Below are 14,600 nucleotides of genomic sequence, written 5' to 3'. Positions count from 1 at the left end.
TGCTGGGACCCATGCCCAGAAATCTCATATTGTTTACAAACTCTTGCATATTTTAAAAATTATTTGTAAATTATATTTACAAATTTACCACAAACTTTGTGGGTTAAAACAATACAAATCTGTCCTCATACAGTTCTGGAGGTCAGAAGTCTAAAATGGGTTTCACTGTGCTAAGATGAAGCAGCCAGCAGGATTGCATTCCTTCTGGAGGCTCTAGGAGAGAATCATTTTTTGCCTTTCCAGCTTCTGGAGCCTGCCTGCATCTCCCAACTTGTAGTCCCCATCAATAATTGCATCAGTCCAATCTCAGCTTTTTTGGTCACATCTGTTTTTCTCTCATTCTCCTGCCTCTCCTTTCATTTGTAAGGGCCCCATGATTGCCTTGAGCCCACCAGAATAACCCAAGACAATCTCTCCATCTCAAGATACTTAGCTTGATCATATCTAGCAAGTCCCTTCTGCCATCCATATAAGGTAACATATTTACAAATTCCAGGAGTTATGATATGTATATATTAGTGGGGAGGGGAGTGGAGGACATCATTCTGCCTACCACAGAAAGTTCCAGAGATACCATATTCCACCTGGAGGTATGTCTGGGGCAGCAGGGCCAAGGAAGGCATCCTGGCTAGAAGGTCTCTGCTGCCACTTCCCTTGATTCCAGCCCCTTTCCATGCCTACCCCTCCAGCTTTTCCTTCCCAGATTTCCAGGAAATCTTTACAACAGGGCCCTTTTCTGTCTCAAATCAGCCACCATCAGTTTATGTCAATTGCTACCAAGGACAACCAAACTGATTAAACTGGAAGACGTGAGGAGGCATTTACTGTCCCATGTGGCATTGGTTAGTAGGTCCAGAAAGCACCAGAGGATTCTCCCCTACGCTAAGCCAATAGGATCCTGTTACTAGCTGAAATCAAATCCTCAGCAACAAAAAGTCCTCTGCCAGATTCATTCTGCACCTGCACTCTCAGGCACATCTTAGATATTAACTTAAATGAGACACAGATTCTCAAACTCTGTTTAAATATGAAATCTAGAAGAAACCTGTAATCCCACCCTGGGCACAGTGCTGGAGGCGGGTGGGAGAGCTGGGGAAGAAGATATAGCAATTAACTGTCTTTTTGAGCTTACCAGTGAACTCTCCCAAGACTTTGCAGATGTCAAATGAAAAAAATCTAGACTTAAGAGACCTTGCTGGAAAAAACTACTGTAATAAAGAGGAAGCTCTGACCACAAGATCTACCTCTCAAAGTCAGGCAGAAAAAGGTTTTGCTTTTATAGAGTTGCTAGAAAAAAAAGACAGGCATTGGACAGTTGATCAAGAAACACCTTCTCTTCTCCCTCTCCTCCTTCTCCCTCTTTCTTCTCCTTCTCCTCCTTCTCCCTCTCCTTCTCCTCCTTTGTCAGCTGATTTTCCTGAGGGGTGTTGAAGGGCTATTTTGCATTCTGATGCTGGCCCAAGCTGATGGTACTTCAGAGTTTAGGGTCCTGTGGGAAGGGGAGATTAACTAAGTTTGGCCATATCAAGGTCACAAATATATACTTTTTAACTTTTTTACATCCAACATGGGGCTTGAACTCACAACCCCAAGATAAAGAGTTGCACACTCTATGGACTGATCCAGACAGGCACCCCAAGGTCACAAATATTTTGTTCCAATTGATCAACAGGAGCAAATAGTTCAGCTAATCTTGTATGAGGCAAAGAATGGGAAAGTGTCTGGCCTTATCCTAGATAAACAAGGGTGTTACCTGTGGTCTTATCTAATTCAAGTGGGAATAGTGGTTTTTTGCAGTTAAGACTTTTCCAGGAACATAAGGCTGGGGAGATTTCTTCCACTGCTGCCGTTTTCCAGGAATACAGGGTGGGGTAAAGTTCAACCTTCTCACAGGAAACAAAGATGTTAACAGAAATGTATCATCAAGGGCATTAATGGTAATTATGATAATCAGAATTGGAAACTGTACTTTAGAGGTTAACATATTCTCAAAGAGGGCATAACAACATCTGAAGTCCAGCTGGCTGACAAGTCTTCTTACCCTACAGGGTAGCCTTTCTGCAGCTTTAGTGGCAAAGGGGATATTCCTCCTCTCATCTCACTGAGGTTTTTCTACCTGCATTGAGAAGAGGCAACAGCAGGAACTCCATTCACAACACCCAGAGAAAGAAAAGCAGGTTTAAGAAGCTAAAAACTCACAGAACGGGAAGAAAAAGGTGAGCGAACAATGCCCTCTAAGGGAGTGGTGCCCCGTGAAGTTGTGTGAGGGGCTGTCCAATGGGACAATTAATCTCAGGCAGGGTGATGTTTTGTTCTTGGAGCTGGGAACACATCCAAACCTAGGAGACCCAGCTGAGTCAAAGGAGAGCTAATCAGCAGCGTTCCATCCAGTCTCGGGGCAGGGGGCGGGGGATGATCTGGGCTGCTTCTGCCTATAATCTCCCCTCCTGTGTGTGAGGTGGAGTGGTTCCTGACAGTGGCACCAACACTCAGCCTGAACACCCTGACTTTGAGGGCTCCAGTTAAGGGCTCCTCCTGGCAGCAATGAGGAAATTGAGGTTCTAGGAGAAGAGGAGACATGGCTGAGACCAAATCAGGAGTTGAAGGAATCCAGGATTTCCAAGTCAGTCTGATCTGAAACTGTCAGATAGTGGGAAAAACCCAAGCTCTGGAGTGAGATGGTCTCAGTTCTAATCTCAGCTTTTCCACTTAACCAGCTGTGCCACCTCGAGCTAGTTACTTAACCTCTCCTGTACCTCAGTTTTTCTAGCTGTTCCACAGGGAAGTTAAGATAGTGTCTATCTATAGGAATGCTGAGAAAGTACTTTATAGGGCTGACAGTAGGTCCTTAATCTATTACTATTGTTATTACTATTACTATTAGCTCCTCTTTCAACCCTCCACCAATTTTTAAGAGCTAAATAATAAAAAAGTGAGAAGAGCCAGAATCACCCTGAAAAAGAAAGACAATGAGAGAGGGTGATCTCCATTAAATAGTAAAACATATTATCAAGCATCTATAATTTTAAAATTGCAATACTGGCACATGAATAGACAGATCAACTCGACAGAAAATCCAGAAATACTGAAATGCATGTGGAAACTTAGTGCATGATTAAAGGAACACCTCAAAACAGTGAGGAAAATGTAAACTATTTAGCTAGTATAACTATGGAGCCATTTGGCAAAAGATAAAATGGAAGTCATTCCTCACACCATACACTAGGATGAAGCACTATACTAGTCATCTAGTACTACATAAGTACTAGAAGATACATGGGTGAATTCCCCCTTAACTGGAGAATATTTCCTATCCATGAATCAAAATCCAGAAGTAATAAAGGAAAACAATGATAAATTTGGTAAACTTTTACATGGAAAAAAAACCCACAACACTATAAGCAACATTAAAAATGATTATAAACTGAAAAACTGCAATTTGTAATTTAAACCATTTAAAATATTGCCAATCAAGCACTTCTAAAGCTAGAGTAAAAGACTAGCAACCCTACAGAAAAATGGGCAAAATATGACAAGAACAAGAAATAAAATGACTCTTCAACATATTAAAAGATGCTCATAATTGGAGAAATTCTTACTCATAAAGATATGCCAACTAGAACTACACTGAAATACTGTTTCTTACCTATCAGATTTGCAGAGAGTCAAAAGTTTGATGCCACATCCAGCTGATGAGACTGTATGCCCTTCCATACATTGTTCGTGAGATGCAAAACGGCACAACCCCAAAGGAGAGAAATTGGGCAACAGTACATATACATTTACCTCTGACCAACCAATCCCACTTCTATTCCAAATATACACTGGCAGAAACACAAAATGACCCAGGCACAGGAGTATCCATATCCAAAAATAGCAGCATTTTTTTTTAAAGATCTATTTATTGCACTTTAAAAGAGAAAGAGCTGGGGGTAGGTGGGCAGAAGGAGGCAGAGAGAATCTCAAGCAGACTCCTCACTGAGCACAGAGCCCAATGTAGGGCTCGATCTCATGGTCCTGAGATCATGACCTGAGCCAAAACTAAGTCTGGCTTAACCAACTGAACCAAGTAGTCGCCCCATGCAGCACTATTTTTAATAGCAAAAAGCTGGACACAGTTTATATGTCATCAGTAGAGGGCTGATGGAAGGAACTGCCATCCTGCCAGTCAATAGTGCCCAGGGCAACTGTCAGACACTGGTATCCCCAGCCAATTGGTTAGGTGGGAACAACAAAGTACATCACAGGACCATGTGTGGTATAGGACCTTTACCTAAGGAAGGGGGTGGGCTAAACAAGCAGAATGTTATCTGCGGATAGATAGATAGATAGATAGATAGATAGATAGATATTTTTTTAATGGAAGGAGTGGGGGGCAGGGAAGGGGAAAAAATAAAATGGAAGGATAATCCAGAACTTATATAAATGGTTACCAGTGGAGAAGAGCAGGAATAGAGGGAAGAGCAGGCACAGAGGCTAGGCTTCTCTGAGTATATGTTTTTTTGTAGTTTTTACTCTGGAGCCATAAAAGTGATCTGTATTAATATAAATTAGGTTTTTAAAATTTATTTTATTTTATTTTATTTTATTTATTTTTTTTTTTTTAAAGATTTTATTTATTTATGTGACAGAGAGACAGCCAGCGAGAGAGGGAACACAGCAGGGGGAGTGGGAGAGGAAGAAGCAGGCTCATAGCGGAGGAGCCCGATGTGGGACTCGATCCCAGTACGCCGGGATCACGCCCTGAGCCGAAGGCAGACGCTTTAACGACTGCGCTACCCAGGCGCCCCTTATTTTATTTTTTAAAAGATTTTATTTATTTGTTTGAGAGCAAGCGAGCTACCACATAAGTTGGGGGAGAGGAGAGGGACGGAGATACTGGGCTTGATCCAGGACCCCAGGATCATGACCTGAGCCAAAGGCAGACACGTAATCGACTGAGCCACCCAGGTGACCCCAAATTAGGTTTTTTAAAAGTGATCTCTAAAAAGTGAAAGTATTCAGTGGAAAGGTTACCACATTGACAATCATTATTTCCAGTAACTTTAGAGCACAGTAATCTCACTGTGGAGATACAGTCTAAGGACAAAAAGAATTGCAGAGGAATCTTGAATTCTCAGTAATAATACTGAAGATAATTTGAAAAATAAACCAAGTAATTCTGATGTAATTCAGAACTAAGATTTCAGCAATAAAAAATTAAAGCCCTGTAATCCTAAATTTGAATTAGAATTATCAAGATTAATCCAAAATGTGTTTTCTCTTAAAAATATATATTCCAACTTTGTCCACTGAAGAGGTTTATAACAATAACTACCCTACCAGTAACGGTACTCCTAGTGCCCAGATCTCTAAAACACATTTCCCGCTAAAAGAACCAGGGTTCCTCAGGGCCGGGGCAGGAAATTTACAGAATGAGCCTTGGAACATCTTCTCTGACTGGAAAGCAAAGTAGTTATCAAAACCTACTCAGATCATGTCAAAAGGACACAGAAGGCAGCTTGAGAGAGCTGCTCGTGGCCACCATTTGGACAACCAGAGCATCAAATTATTCACTGCAACAGATTAAAACACACAGAATACATTAAAAATCCATGTATATAAAACATACTCACTGGCTACCTTTGGAGATTGCTAGCATGTCTGTTTTCCCAAAGCAAAGGCAAAGAATGTAGCATTTATCCTGTTTTTCCTGAACAAACTCTACCTCCTCAGAGTAACCAAAAAATTAGGAAAGTTTTTCCTTATGGAAGAATTATTTATTCATTTGAGAGAGAGAGCACGAGCAAGGAGGAGAGGGAGAAGCAGGCTCCCTGTTAGTAGGGAGCCCGACACGGGGCTGGATCCCAGGACCCCCGAAATCATGACCTGAGCTGGAGGGTAGATGCTTAACCGAATAAGCCACCCAGGTGCCTCTACACACTTTCTGATATGATGCAAGAGAACACACACGCACCACTTATGAAGAATTGTCAAATATACAAACTTGAATCTAATTAAGCCTCTAGATCCAACTACCAGTTTACCACAAAAGCAAGGGAATAAGAAATGACATCATAAGGATACCATCACCAAAATCCACAAGGTAGTAAATCCTATGGGAAAAATTTACCTGGTTTCAACAAACAGAAACAAAAGGAAAAAGCACATGTCGGGGAAACTCGTAAATTACAAGACTTAAGCACACATTAACCAAATGCAAAGTGTGAACCTTGTTCAGATCCTAATTTAAATAAATAAAATGTAAAAAAATGGACACATGTGGGGTAAACACTGGATATTTGGTACTAAGAAATTATTGCTAATATTTTTAAGTGTGTTAAAGACTGTAGTTATATATTTAAAAGTCTTCTCCCCCACTGTATCTTTTTTTTTCCTAATAGATGTTGGCACCCTTATGTAGTGATTTTTTTTAAAAGATTTTTATTTATTCATCTGAGAGATAGCAAGGGAAAGCATGAGAAGGGGGCAGAGGGAGAAGCAGACTCCCTGCTGAGCTGGGAACCAAACTCAGGGACCTCAACACGGGGCTCCATCCCAGGGCCCTGGGATTATGACCTGAACAGAAGGCAGACACTTTAACCGGTTGAGCCACCCACGTGTCCCTTTATGTACTGATTTTTAAGTAGCCTTAGTGAGACATAATTCACATATACTCACTTAAACTGTACAATTCAATGGTTTTTAATATACTGTTTTATCATCATTACAATCAACTTTAGAACATTTTCATCACCGCCAAAAGAAACTGATATCCAAGTAGCTCACATTTTCACTCAAACTTCCCCAGCCCTAGGCAACCATGAATTTACTTTCTCTATGGATTTTCCTATTCTACCAAAAGTCATTCCCGGGGTCTTGGGTAGCTCAGATGGTTAAGCAACTGCCTTAATTAAGCTCAGGTCATGATCTCTAGGTCCTGGGATGGAGCCCCACATTGGGCTCCCAGCTCAGTGGGGAATCTGCTTCTCCCTCTGCCTCTTCCTCTCCCCCTGATTGTGCTCTGTCTCTCAAATGAATAAATAACATCTTTTTAAAAAGTAAAAAAAAAAAAAACAAAAAAAAAACCCACCTCTTTTCTAGATAGAATCTTAGGTATTTATGCGTGAAACAATATGGGATTTGCTTCAAAATAACCCAGTGGTGGCTGGGAGAAAGTGGGGATAAGATTAAGTATAAAAAGGCGAACGATGACGGTAAATGAAGTTGGATAAATGCATGGAGGGAAGCATGGGTTTTCATCACACTCTTCGCCTTACTCTGGTATGTTTGAAATTTTCCATAATAAAAACAAGGTCATTTATGATATCATAAGGAAAAGTCCCAAGGTGGACATAGGCAATATCAGTTATTCAGTGACTCAAGGAGGATCCCATTATAGACTCTGGTTCTTTCCATCTTTCTGCTCTGCCATTCTCAGCATGTCGACTTTGTTTGCCTCTTGGGCTGGCTTCCTGAAAGTGCTGGCATGGCAGTACTGCTCTACACATTATACACAGATAACACTGCCCAGAGACAATGAAAGGGGACATACTAGTGTCTTACGTCCATTTTTGAGAGAACTTCCCCCCAGAAGCCCCCAGCAGATGTGTCATTTCCCCTTGCCTAATTCAGTAACACAGCAAGAGGCACGAGCCCACTCCATCAAGATTCTCCCTTTGGAAGCTAGATTAAAGACTTCCTGGAAGAGGGGCGCCTGGGTGGCACAGCGGTTAAGCGTCGGCCTTTGGCTCAGGGCGTGATCCGGGCATTATGGGATCCAGCCCCACATCAGGCTCCTCCGCTGTGAGCCTGCTTCTTCCTCTCCCACTCCCCCTGCTTGTGTTCCCTCTCTCGCTGGCTGTCTCTGTCGAATAAATAAATAAAATCTTAAAAAAAAAAAAAAAAGACTTCCTGGAAGAATCTACAGATTGCAGGGTCCTGTTAACAAGCATGAAGTACTCAAGTAAGAAGATGATGGCTGTTGGGTCAGCCCCAGGAAGAGTCCAAGCAAGGAAGGCTGGTCACAGGAGCACCTCAGACACAAGGAAACAACATTTCAGGCGCTTACGAGGCTCGAGCAGAGCCAGAGTCGCTCCCGCCAGTAGGCGGGCCTGGGAAGGTAACTGTGGTCTCCCTCGTTTGAGAGCCGGGGTAGGTCAGCAGCCGGGGGGGTCTCAGACTGACCCCAGAACGACGCAGTGAGATAGCACACGTAACAGTGGGCAGACCATATGTAATAGAACGGGCCCAAACAGGACGTGGTCACTAACTGCCAGCTTCCCTATTTCTTGCCCCTGTCCCACTTAGGGCCAACCGGAGAAAGCCAACTATGCTCCCCTAAGCAATCCTAAACCTAGAAGGCCCGCTTAGAGTTAGCCGGTCTCTGGCTTCCACACTCGACAAAGACCATCCAAGGCGCACCGAGGCCACTCCCCTGCCTGCCTTTGAGCCTCCGCAGAATGCACAGGACGGTGGCGGACGGCGTCGCTTGAGCAGGTTCGGGGTCGACAGCCGTTCCTAGCCCCCTTCAAGGCGTCTTCGTTCACTTCCACAGCGGGTCGAGGCGACTGAAAAGCCAACGAGGAAAGGGTGCGGCCGAGCGCAGTTCGGACACGAACCCAGGCCTCGACGCTGGTCACAGACGTCCGCCATTCTGGCGTCGCGGCCTCAGTCGCCGGCTGAGGAGAATGAGTCGCGTCCGTGAACCCGGGCTACGGGGAGAGGCACGCCACGGGACGCAGCCCAAGGAAAACAATTGTCTAAACCATAACACGACCCGCTGTAAAAGGGAAAAGGCAACCTTCGAGTCTCAGGCCCCCGCCCGGGGACCAGACACCTCCGCCCCCGACGGAGTCCGGTAGCAACAGTCCCCGCCGCACTGCCTTCTGGGACTTGCAGTTGGTTGCACCAAGCGCGCGCACTTCCGCCCTCCACCGGAAGCGCCGGCATTACTCCGCGCGTTCAGGTGAGCCTGAAATCCGGGACCGACGCGGACGCTCAGCTGTGGGCGGGGCGGGATGGAGGGCGGGGCCAGGCGGGACCTCTGTGACCTGGGCGGTGCCGGGGGGGAGGAAGCGGGACCCGCAGGGGTCCGTTTTGCGCGGCGGAACTGGGGCCTGTCAGATGCGAGTCCCTCTGCCTGCAGAAACCGGGAGGAAGCTGGCGCAGCCAGGGCCCCTCCTGCGGCAGAGTGCAGCTGGGTGTGATCTTGTCTGAGGTTCTCCTACTCTGGAACAGAAGCTCTCCTGCTGCAAAGAAGGCCAGCTGTTGAGGGTGTCAGGCCGGCGTATGGGAAGGAATCTGGGGCTTGCCCACCCAGACGCGTCTTTTTTCCTCTCTCGGTTCGTTAACGCCACTTACCGCGCAGGCGCTCTGTGCAGGAGGTGGTAGCGGCAGCCCCGGCAAGTGAGGATTTCTTTACCCCAGCAGCCTCAGAACTTGGACACGTTTTCTTCCACTGGTACGTGATCTTGAACTCAGTTTGAAGACAAAGTGCATGTTTTCCAGGTGAACAAAGAATTAGAGACAGTCCAGCAAACTCTGGGTCTACGGTATTGGGGTGCCTGGATTGGGTGTGTTTGTTGATACCCCATGTTAGGAGCTGGGTTAGAGGGGTCTGGAGGTGTAAAGAGCCGGGACATAAAGCTGTCCTGTGCGTGAGAGCTTAAGAGTTGGATTTCAAAAAGCCTCAGAGTAGAAGCATCTGGCTGTAGAAATAACTCAGTGCAAGAGAGAATGCAAAGGGAGTAGGAATAGCTGAGGACTCTGAGCTTCCATTTCTAGTGAGGAACCAGGATAGAGGTCACAGAGAACTCTTGGTCACTCAGATCTGTTGAGTTGAGGAGTCTGTTGGATGTAGGGGTGGAAATAGAGGAGGAAATGGCAGTGGCAGGGAGGTCTAAGACTGAACATGAAGCCTGGGGCAGCACTTGAAACCCCACCCCACAGGCAGGGAAAGAGCAAACTGGAAAAGGAACGAGAAAGCAGCCTCCGCCCCAGCCCTGCAGACAGAGGGACCCTGCCACACCAGCCACCCTCAGGTCCAGCATGAGGAATAGAAGGTGAATTTTATGTTCAAGTATAATCGATGTGACCAAATCTGTGTCCTGTGTGTCAATGTGACATTAAGCTCTATAAATGCAACTCATTTAATCCTCAGAGCAGCACCATGACACAAGGCCTGCTATTCTCCCAGATGTCTACAGAAGAGGAAACTGAGGCCTAGGGAGGTTAAGGAGGTCTGTTTAAGAACTAGGAACTACAGGGGCGCCTGGGTGGTGTAGTCGTTAATCGTCTGCCTTCCGCTCAGGGCGTGATCCCAGTGTTCTGAGATCGAGCCCCACATCAGGCTTCTCTGCTAGGAGCCTGCGTCTTCCTCTCCCACTCCCCCCACTTGTGTTCCATCTCTCGCTGGCTGTCTCTCTCTGTCAAATAAATAAATGAAATCTTTAAAAAAAAAACAAAAACAGAAAAACTAGGAACTACAGAGGCAAGTGGTGGAGCTGGGACTTTGAAAGCAGGCAATTTGACTTAAGAGTAGCGTTCCCAGCCCTTGCCCTCAGATGCCTCCAGACAAGGAATGGGAGGGTGGAAATAGTCACAGGCAGTAGGAGACTGCCCAGGGATGGGCAGGAGTCTCAGAACAAGATAGATAGATGTAGAATCTTGATGAGCTTTCTTGGGTGTGGTGTACATTTGTAGTGTGTATGTTTAGGAGTGAGATGGCAGAGAGACGATGGACAGGATGAAGAGGGAGAGACTGGAGTGTTGGCTGCTCTGAGGGCCTAGCTGTTAGGAACAGGAGCATGGAAGTAACTGGAAGGGGGGGGGGGACACTGGGATACAAGAGTTTACTTGATCAGAAGGTTTGTGGCCCAGGAGCCTCTGCTTTTGCCAGCCGTCACCTCTCCTCCGTCCGTGACCCTCCTACCTCCCTCTTTATCAGGATCATTGTGTTGACATCAGGCCCACCAGAAAATCTGGGATAATCTCCCCATCTCAAGATTCTGAACTGAATCACTTTTCCAGAGTCCCTTTTGCCTGCAAGGTAACATAGTCACAAGTTCTTGGCACTAGCATATGGAAATATTTTGGGGGCCATTAGTCAGCCAACCACAGACATGGTAAAAAGATTTGCAAAACCCTAATCAGTCTGCAAAGCGGGGGGGATCAGCTGAGGCAGGTGCCCTGTGCCATGGGCAGAGGAGTAAAAGATGGTGTGGACACAGGTTTTGTGGCATCCTGGTGGGCGACAGACAGCCTTTTGCGTGGGTTCTCTTTCTGGTGAGTGAGCGGTGAGTGTCCTCGAAGTTTGCTGTCATTTCTGTCTTAAGTAGCTTCTGAGTTCTCCATTTTATTCAGGAAGAGAAGATGGTGAAAATAAAGTGAACTGAGTTGGACAGTTGGACAGAAAATCTGCTTTCTGCAGCTCTGCTAATCCATGAGATTGGCTCAGAGCTGAAGAGTCCTGGTGCGCCTGGAACACTGCCTTACCTTTGTAGAGCAGTTTCTCAACCTTGGCAGTATTGTTGGAAGCGGAGTCATCCTCTGGTAGGGGAGATGTTGAGTACTGCCTCTCACTTCTGCTCAGCCCTCTACAAGTCGTGACAACCACACGTCGCCAACATTGCCAGATGTCCTTGAGGGCAGACCTGCCCCCAATTGAGAACCACTGCTCTATAGAAAGAGCCAATTTTCTCACACATCCTGGAGATGTGTTTCTCTTTGTGGCTTTGTCCTTTAGTTGAGCCTGATGCTCACTTTGTAGGGGTGTCCCGAAGTAAACAGAGACATTTTATCAGGTAGGATGATCCCCTCTGGCTCAGAGGTTACCTCCCAGCAGCTGGTCAGGGAACAGGACTTTCGTTGGAATGTGTGGGGCATGGACCACCCAGGCCTGCTGAGTCAACCTGTTATGCACGCTCACTCTATCAGGTGTGTGCTGTGGACAGTGTGGTCATTCCAGCGTCATTGTGGATGGATGGGACTTTTACCTTTTTCGTGTGGGGTTTTTTCTGTTCTTTTAAGTTAATGCTGGGATTCAGGTAAATGTGTACTCACACCAGCTCCAAAAGTTGAAAGTTGAACATTGTGTCAAAGTTATGTTCTGCCTTAAATGTTTTTTTAGTGGGATACAAGTCTAATCATTCTGGCATTCCATTTATTTCTTTTTTTTTTTTTAAGATTTTATTTATTCATTTGACAGAGATAGAGACAGCCAGCGAGAGAGGGAACACAGGCAGGGGGAGTGGAAGAGGAAGAAGCAGGCTTCCAGCGGAGGAGCCTGATGTGGGGCTCGATCCCAGAACGCTGGGATCACGCCCTGAGCTGAAGGCAGATGCTTAACCACTGAGCCACCCAGGTGCCCCTGGCATTCCATTTTTTGCATGGTTATTGCTGCCTTATCTGTACTGGCCTGAATGCCAAGGTCAGAGACAACCCTGCATTTTGAAGCCATTGTCTTCTGCTTCAGTAGTGAACTGGCTACTCAGTAGTCTCTCCTATCTCTCTCTCTCTCTATTTATCTGTTTAAAATTTTATTTATTTTTAGCGCATGCTGGGTTGGGGGAGGGGTAGTGGCAGAGGGAGAGGGAGAGAAAGAGTCTTAAGCAGGCTCCACACCCAGCACAGAGCCCAACACACAGGCTTGATGCAGGGCTCAATCTCACAACCCTGAGATCATGACCTGAACTGAAGTTAAGAGTAGGACACTTAACCAACTGAGCCACTCAGGTAGCCCAGCACTCTCTCCTTTTTATAATGATTCTCAGAGGACTTGAGTGCTCATTTTACCTGAAGGATATTAGGTTTGTGTGAGAAAGAGATTGGAACCCACCATGAAGGTGACGGCCAGAAAAGAATGTCTGCAGAATTAAGTTTGGGAAAGGAGTTCTCAGACCCCAGATGTGTTGGAAGCAGTAGTGTTCTCAGAGAGAGCACAGTGGGAAGGTGCCTCTGGGGCTTTTCTGGTTTTAGCAGCTGTTAAGTGTTGAGGTCCTGGCCCATCTGTAGGCACTGTGCTCCTACTGGCTCTGGCCAGGAGTGGCCCCCAACACCCTCTCTGGGGAGCTCAGGACCTAAGAGAAACCCCAGCACCTGGAGAAGCCCCAAGAGGAGAAGACACTGGTTGAGGAACTGACTCAAACATTTGAAGGCAAAGGTGAGAACTGCCAAAAATGTGAGGCATGGAGAGAGCACACTTTCCCTGATATATGACTTGATTCTTGATTCTCCAGGAAGATGGGTTTTATAGAGAAAGTAGAATAAGAAAAATGCCAGTTTTAGTCCTGGGAGAACAGCAGGTGTCTGCCTTCTGGAAGCAACGAATGAGAGGTCTGGGTTTCCCTGGGCCTCCAGCCCAGATGATAGTTGTTCTGTTTCAAGGGGGTGAGGGTCCAAGGCTCTTTGTGACCTGGATGGCACCATACAAATGAAAGATGCCAGAATCCGGCAGAATGAGCAGTGGCTCCATGTGAACAAACGCACAAATGCAGCATACATTTCTGGACTGTTGGGTCATCCCGAATGAGCAGTGACTGGGTAGATGGTGTGTGTGCACACAAGTAGAGCTGTGCTTTTGATGCAAGTGGGTGAGCGGGAGGCAAATATGGGGAAGGGTTTAAGGCAAGATCTGGCAGGACTTTTGCCTGGCTGTCTCAGTGAGACAGTCACATGACTGCAGCCAAGCTCTTAGATAAGTAGAGTATGGGAAGCAATGACAAAGTCCAGTAAAGTAGCGGATGATGGTGTGCCCCCCCTCCCCCCGCACATACACAGTGGGGCAGCATCCTGCATGTTCAGAGTGGCTTGGGGGAATGCGCACCTGGGACAGCAGCCCCCAACAGAGTGCCCTTAGCTGTCCTCCTTAGGACAGCTTAGGATTTTCATCCTCCTTGTCCCCATCCCCCCCGACCCCATTTTTGGAAACCAGCTGGTGTTTTACTGTGATACTTTAAAATTGTGCAATTTTTTTTTTTGAAGCCAGCTCATGTTTCAGTGGTATTTAAAAATTGCACAGTTTTCTTGGAAGACCACCTGATGTTTTATTGGGATATTTTGAAATTGTACACTTGTCTTAACACTCTTCTTCTACGTCCCCCAACTTGGTCTCTTGAAAGGACGGGAACAACTGGCCAGTCCTTTATTTGGGTGTTGATGGATGGCTGTGATCTGTGGGCACACAGTTCAGATATACCCACCTGTGCCTAGGCATTTTCTTTGAGCCTGGGGTAGGCCAGGTCCATCCCTAGGCTCAGATCTGGTCAGGCTGGCCCATTCCACATCTGGAAAGCTGGCTTGGCTGCCACAGCTGGCCGCAGAGCCTTGGACTTTTTAAGGTACTTGGTCAGAGCCTGTCTCCCAACTCCTCATACCCTAAGGGAATGTTCCTCAAATGGTACTGGCAGCCCTCTCCTTTGTCTGGGGTTGGGAGTGGGCTCAGTTGCCTGGGCTTACTGAGGTGGGGCTGAATTCCTTATTGTTCCCTGCTTCACCAGACCTGCCTCCTGAGGACCTCTGCCCTCTTCAGGACAGCTTCTTCAGGTATGAGGAGGAAATGGAACCACATTCTCATGCGGTCCCGTGCCAGGTGAGTTAGGGACCTTTTCTCTCTTTGCCTC

General features: G+C 46.4%; 1 protein-coding gene across 1 annotated transcript in view; it reads left to right on the top strand.

Moving 5' to 3' along the window:
- The first annotated feature begins 9,448 nt into the window (after nucleotides 1-9,448).
- Nucleotides 9,449-14,600, top strand: part of LOC130544074 (zinc finger protein 544-like) — a 40,781-nt gene continuing 35,629 nt past the window's right edge. The window contains 2 exon segments of the mRNA XM_057313910.1: nucleotides 9,449-10,043; nucleotides 14,478-14,569. Of these exon segments, the coding sequence (XP_057169893.1) occupies nucleotides 14,526-14,569 (44 nt within the window). The 5' untranslated portion in view covers nucleotides 9,449-10,043; nucleotides 14,478-14,525.

Source organism: Ursus arctos, unplaced genomic scaffold (assembly GCF_023065955.2).
Source record: "Ursus arctos isolate Adak ecotype North America unplaced genomic scaffold, UrsArc2.0 scaffold_19, whole genome shotgun sequence".
Lineage (NCBI taxonomy): Eukaryota > Metazoa > Chordata > Mammalia > Carnivora > Ursidae > Ursus > Ursus arctos.
Note: the sequence above shows the minus strand (reverse complement) of the source record. Positions and strands in the feature narration are given on the sequence as shown.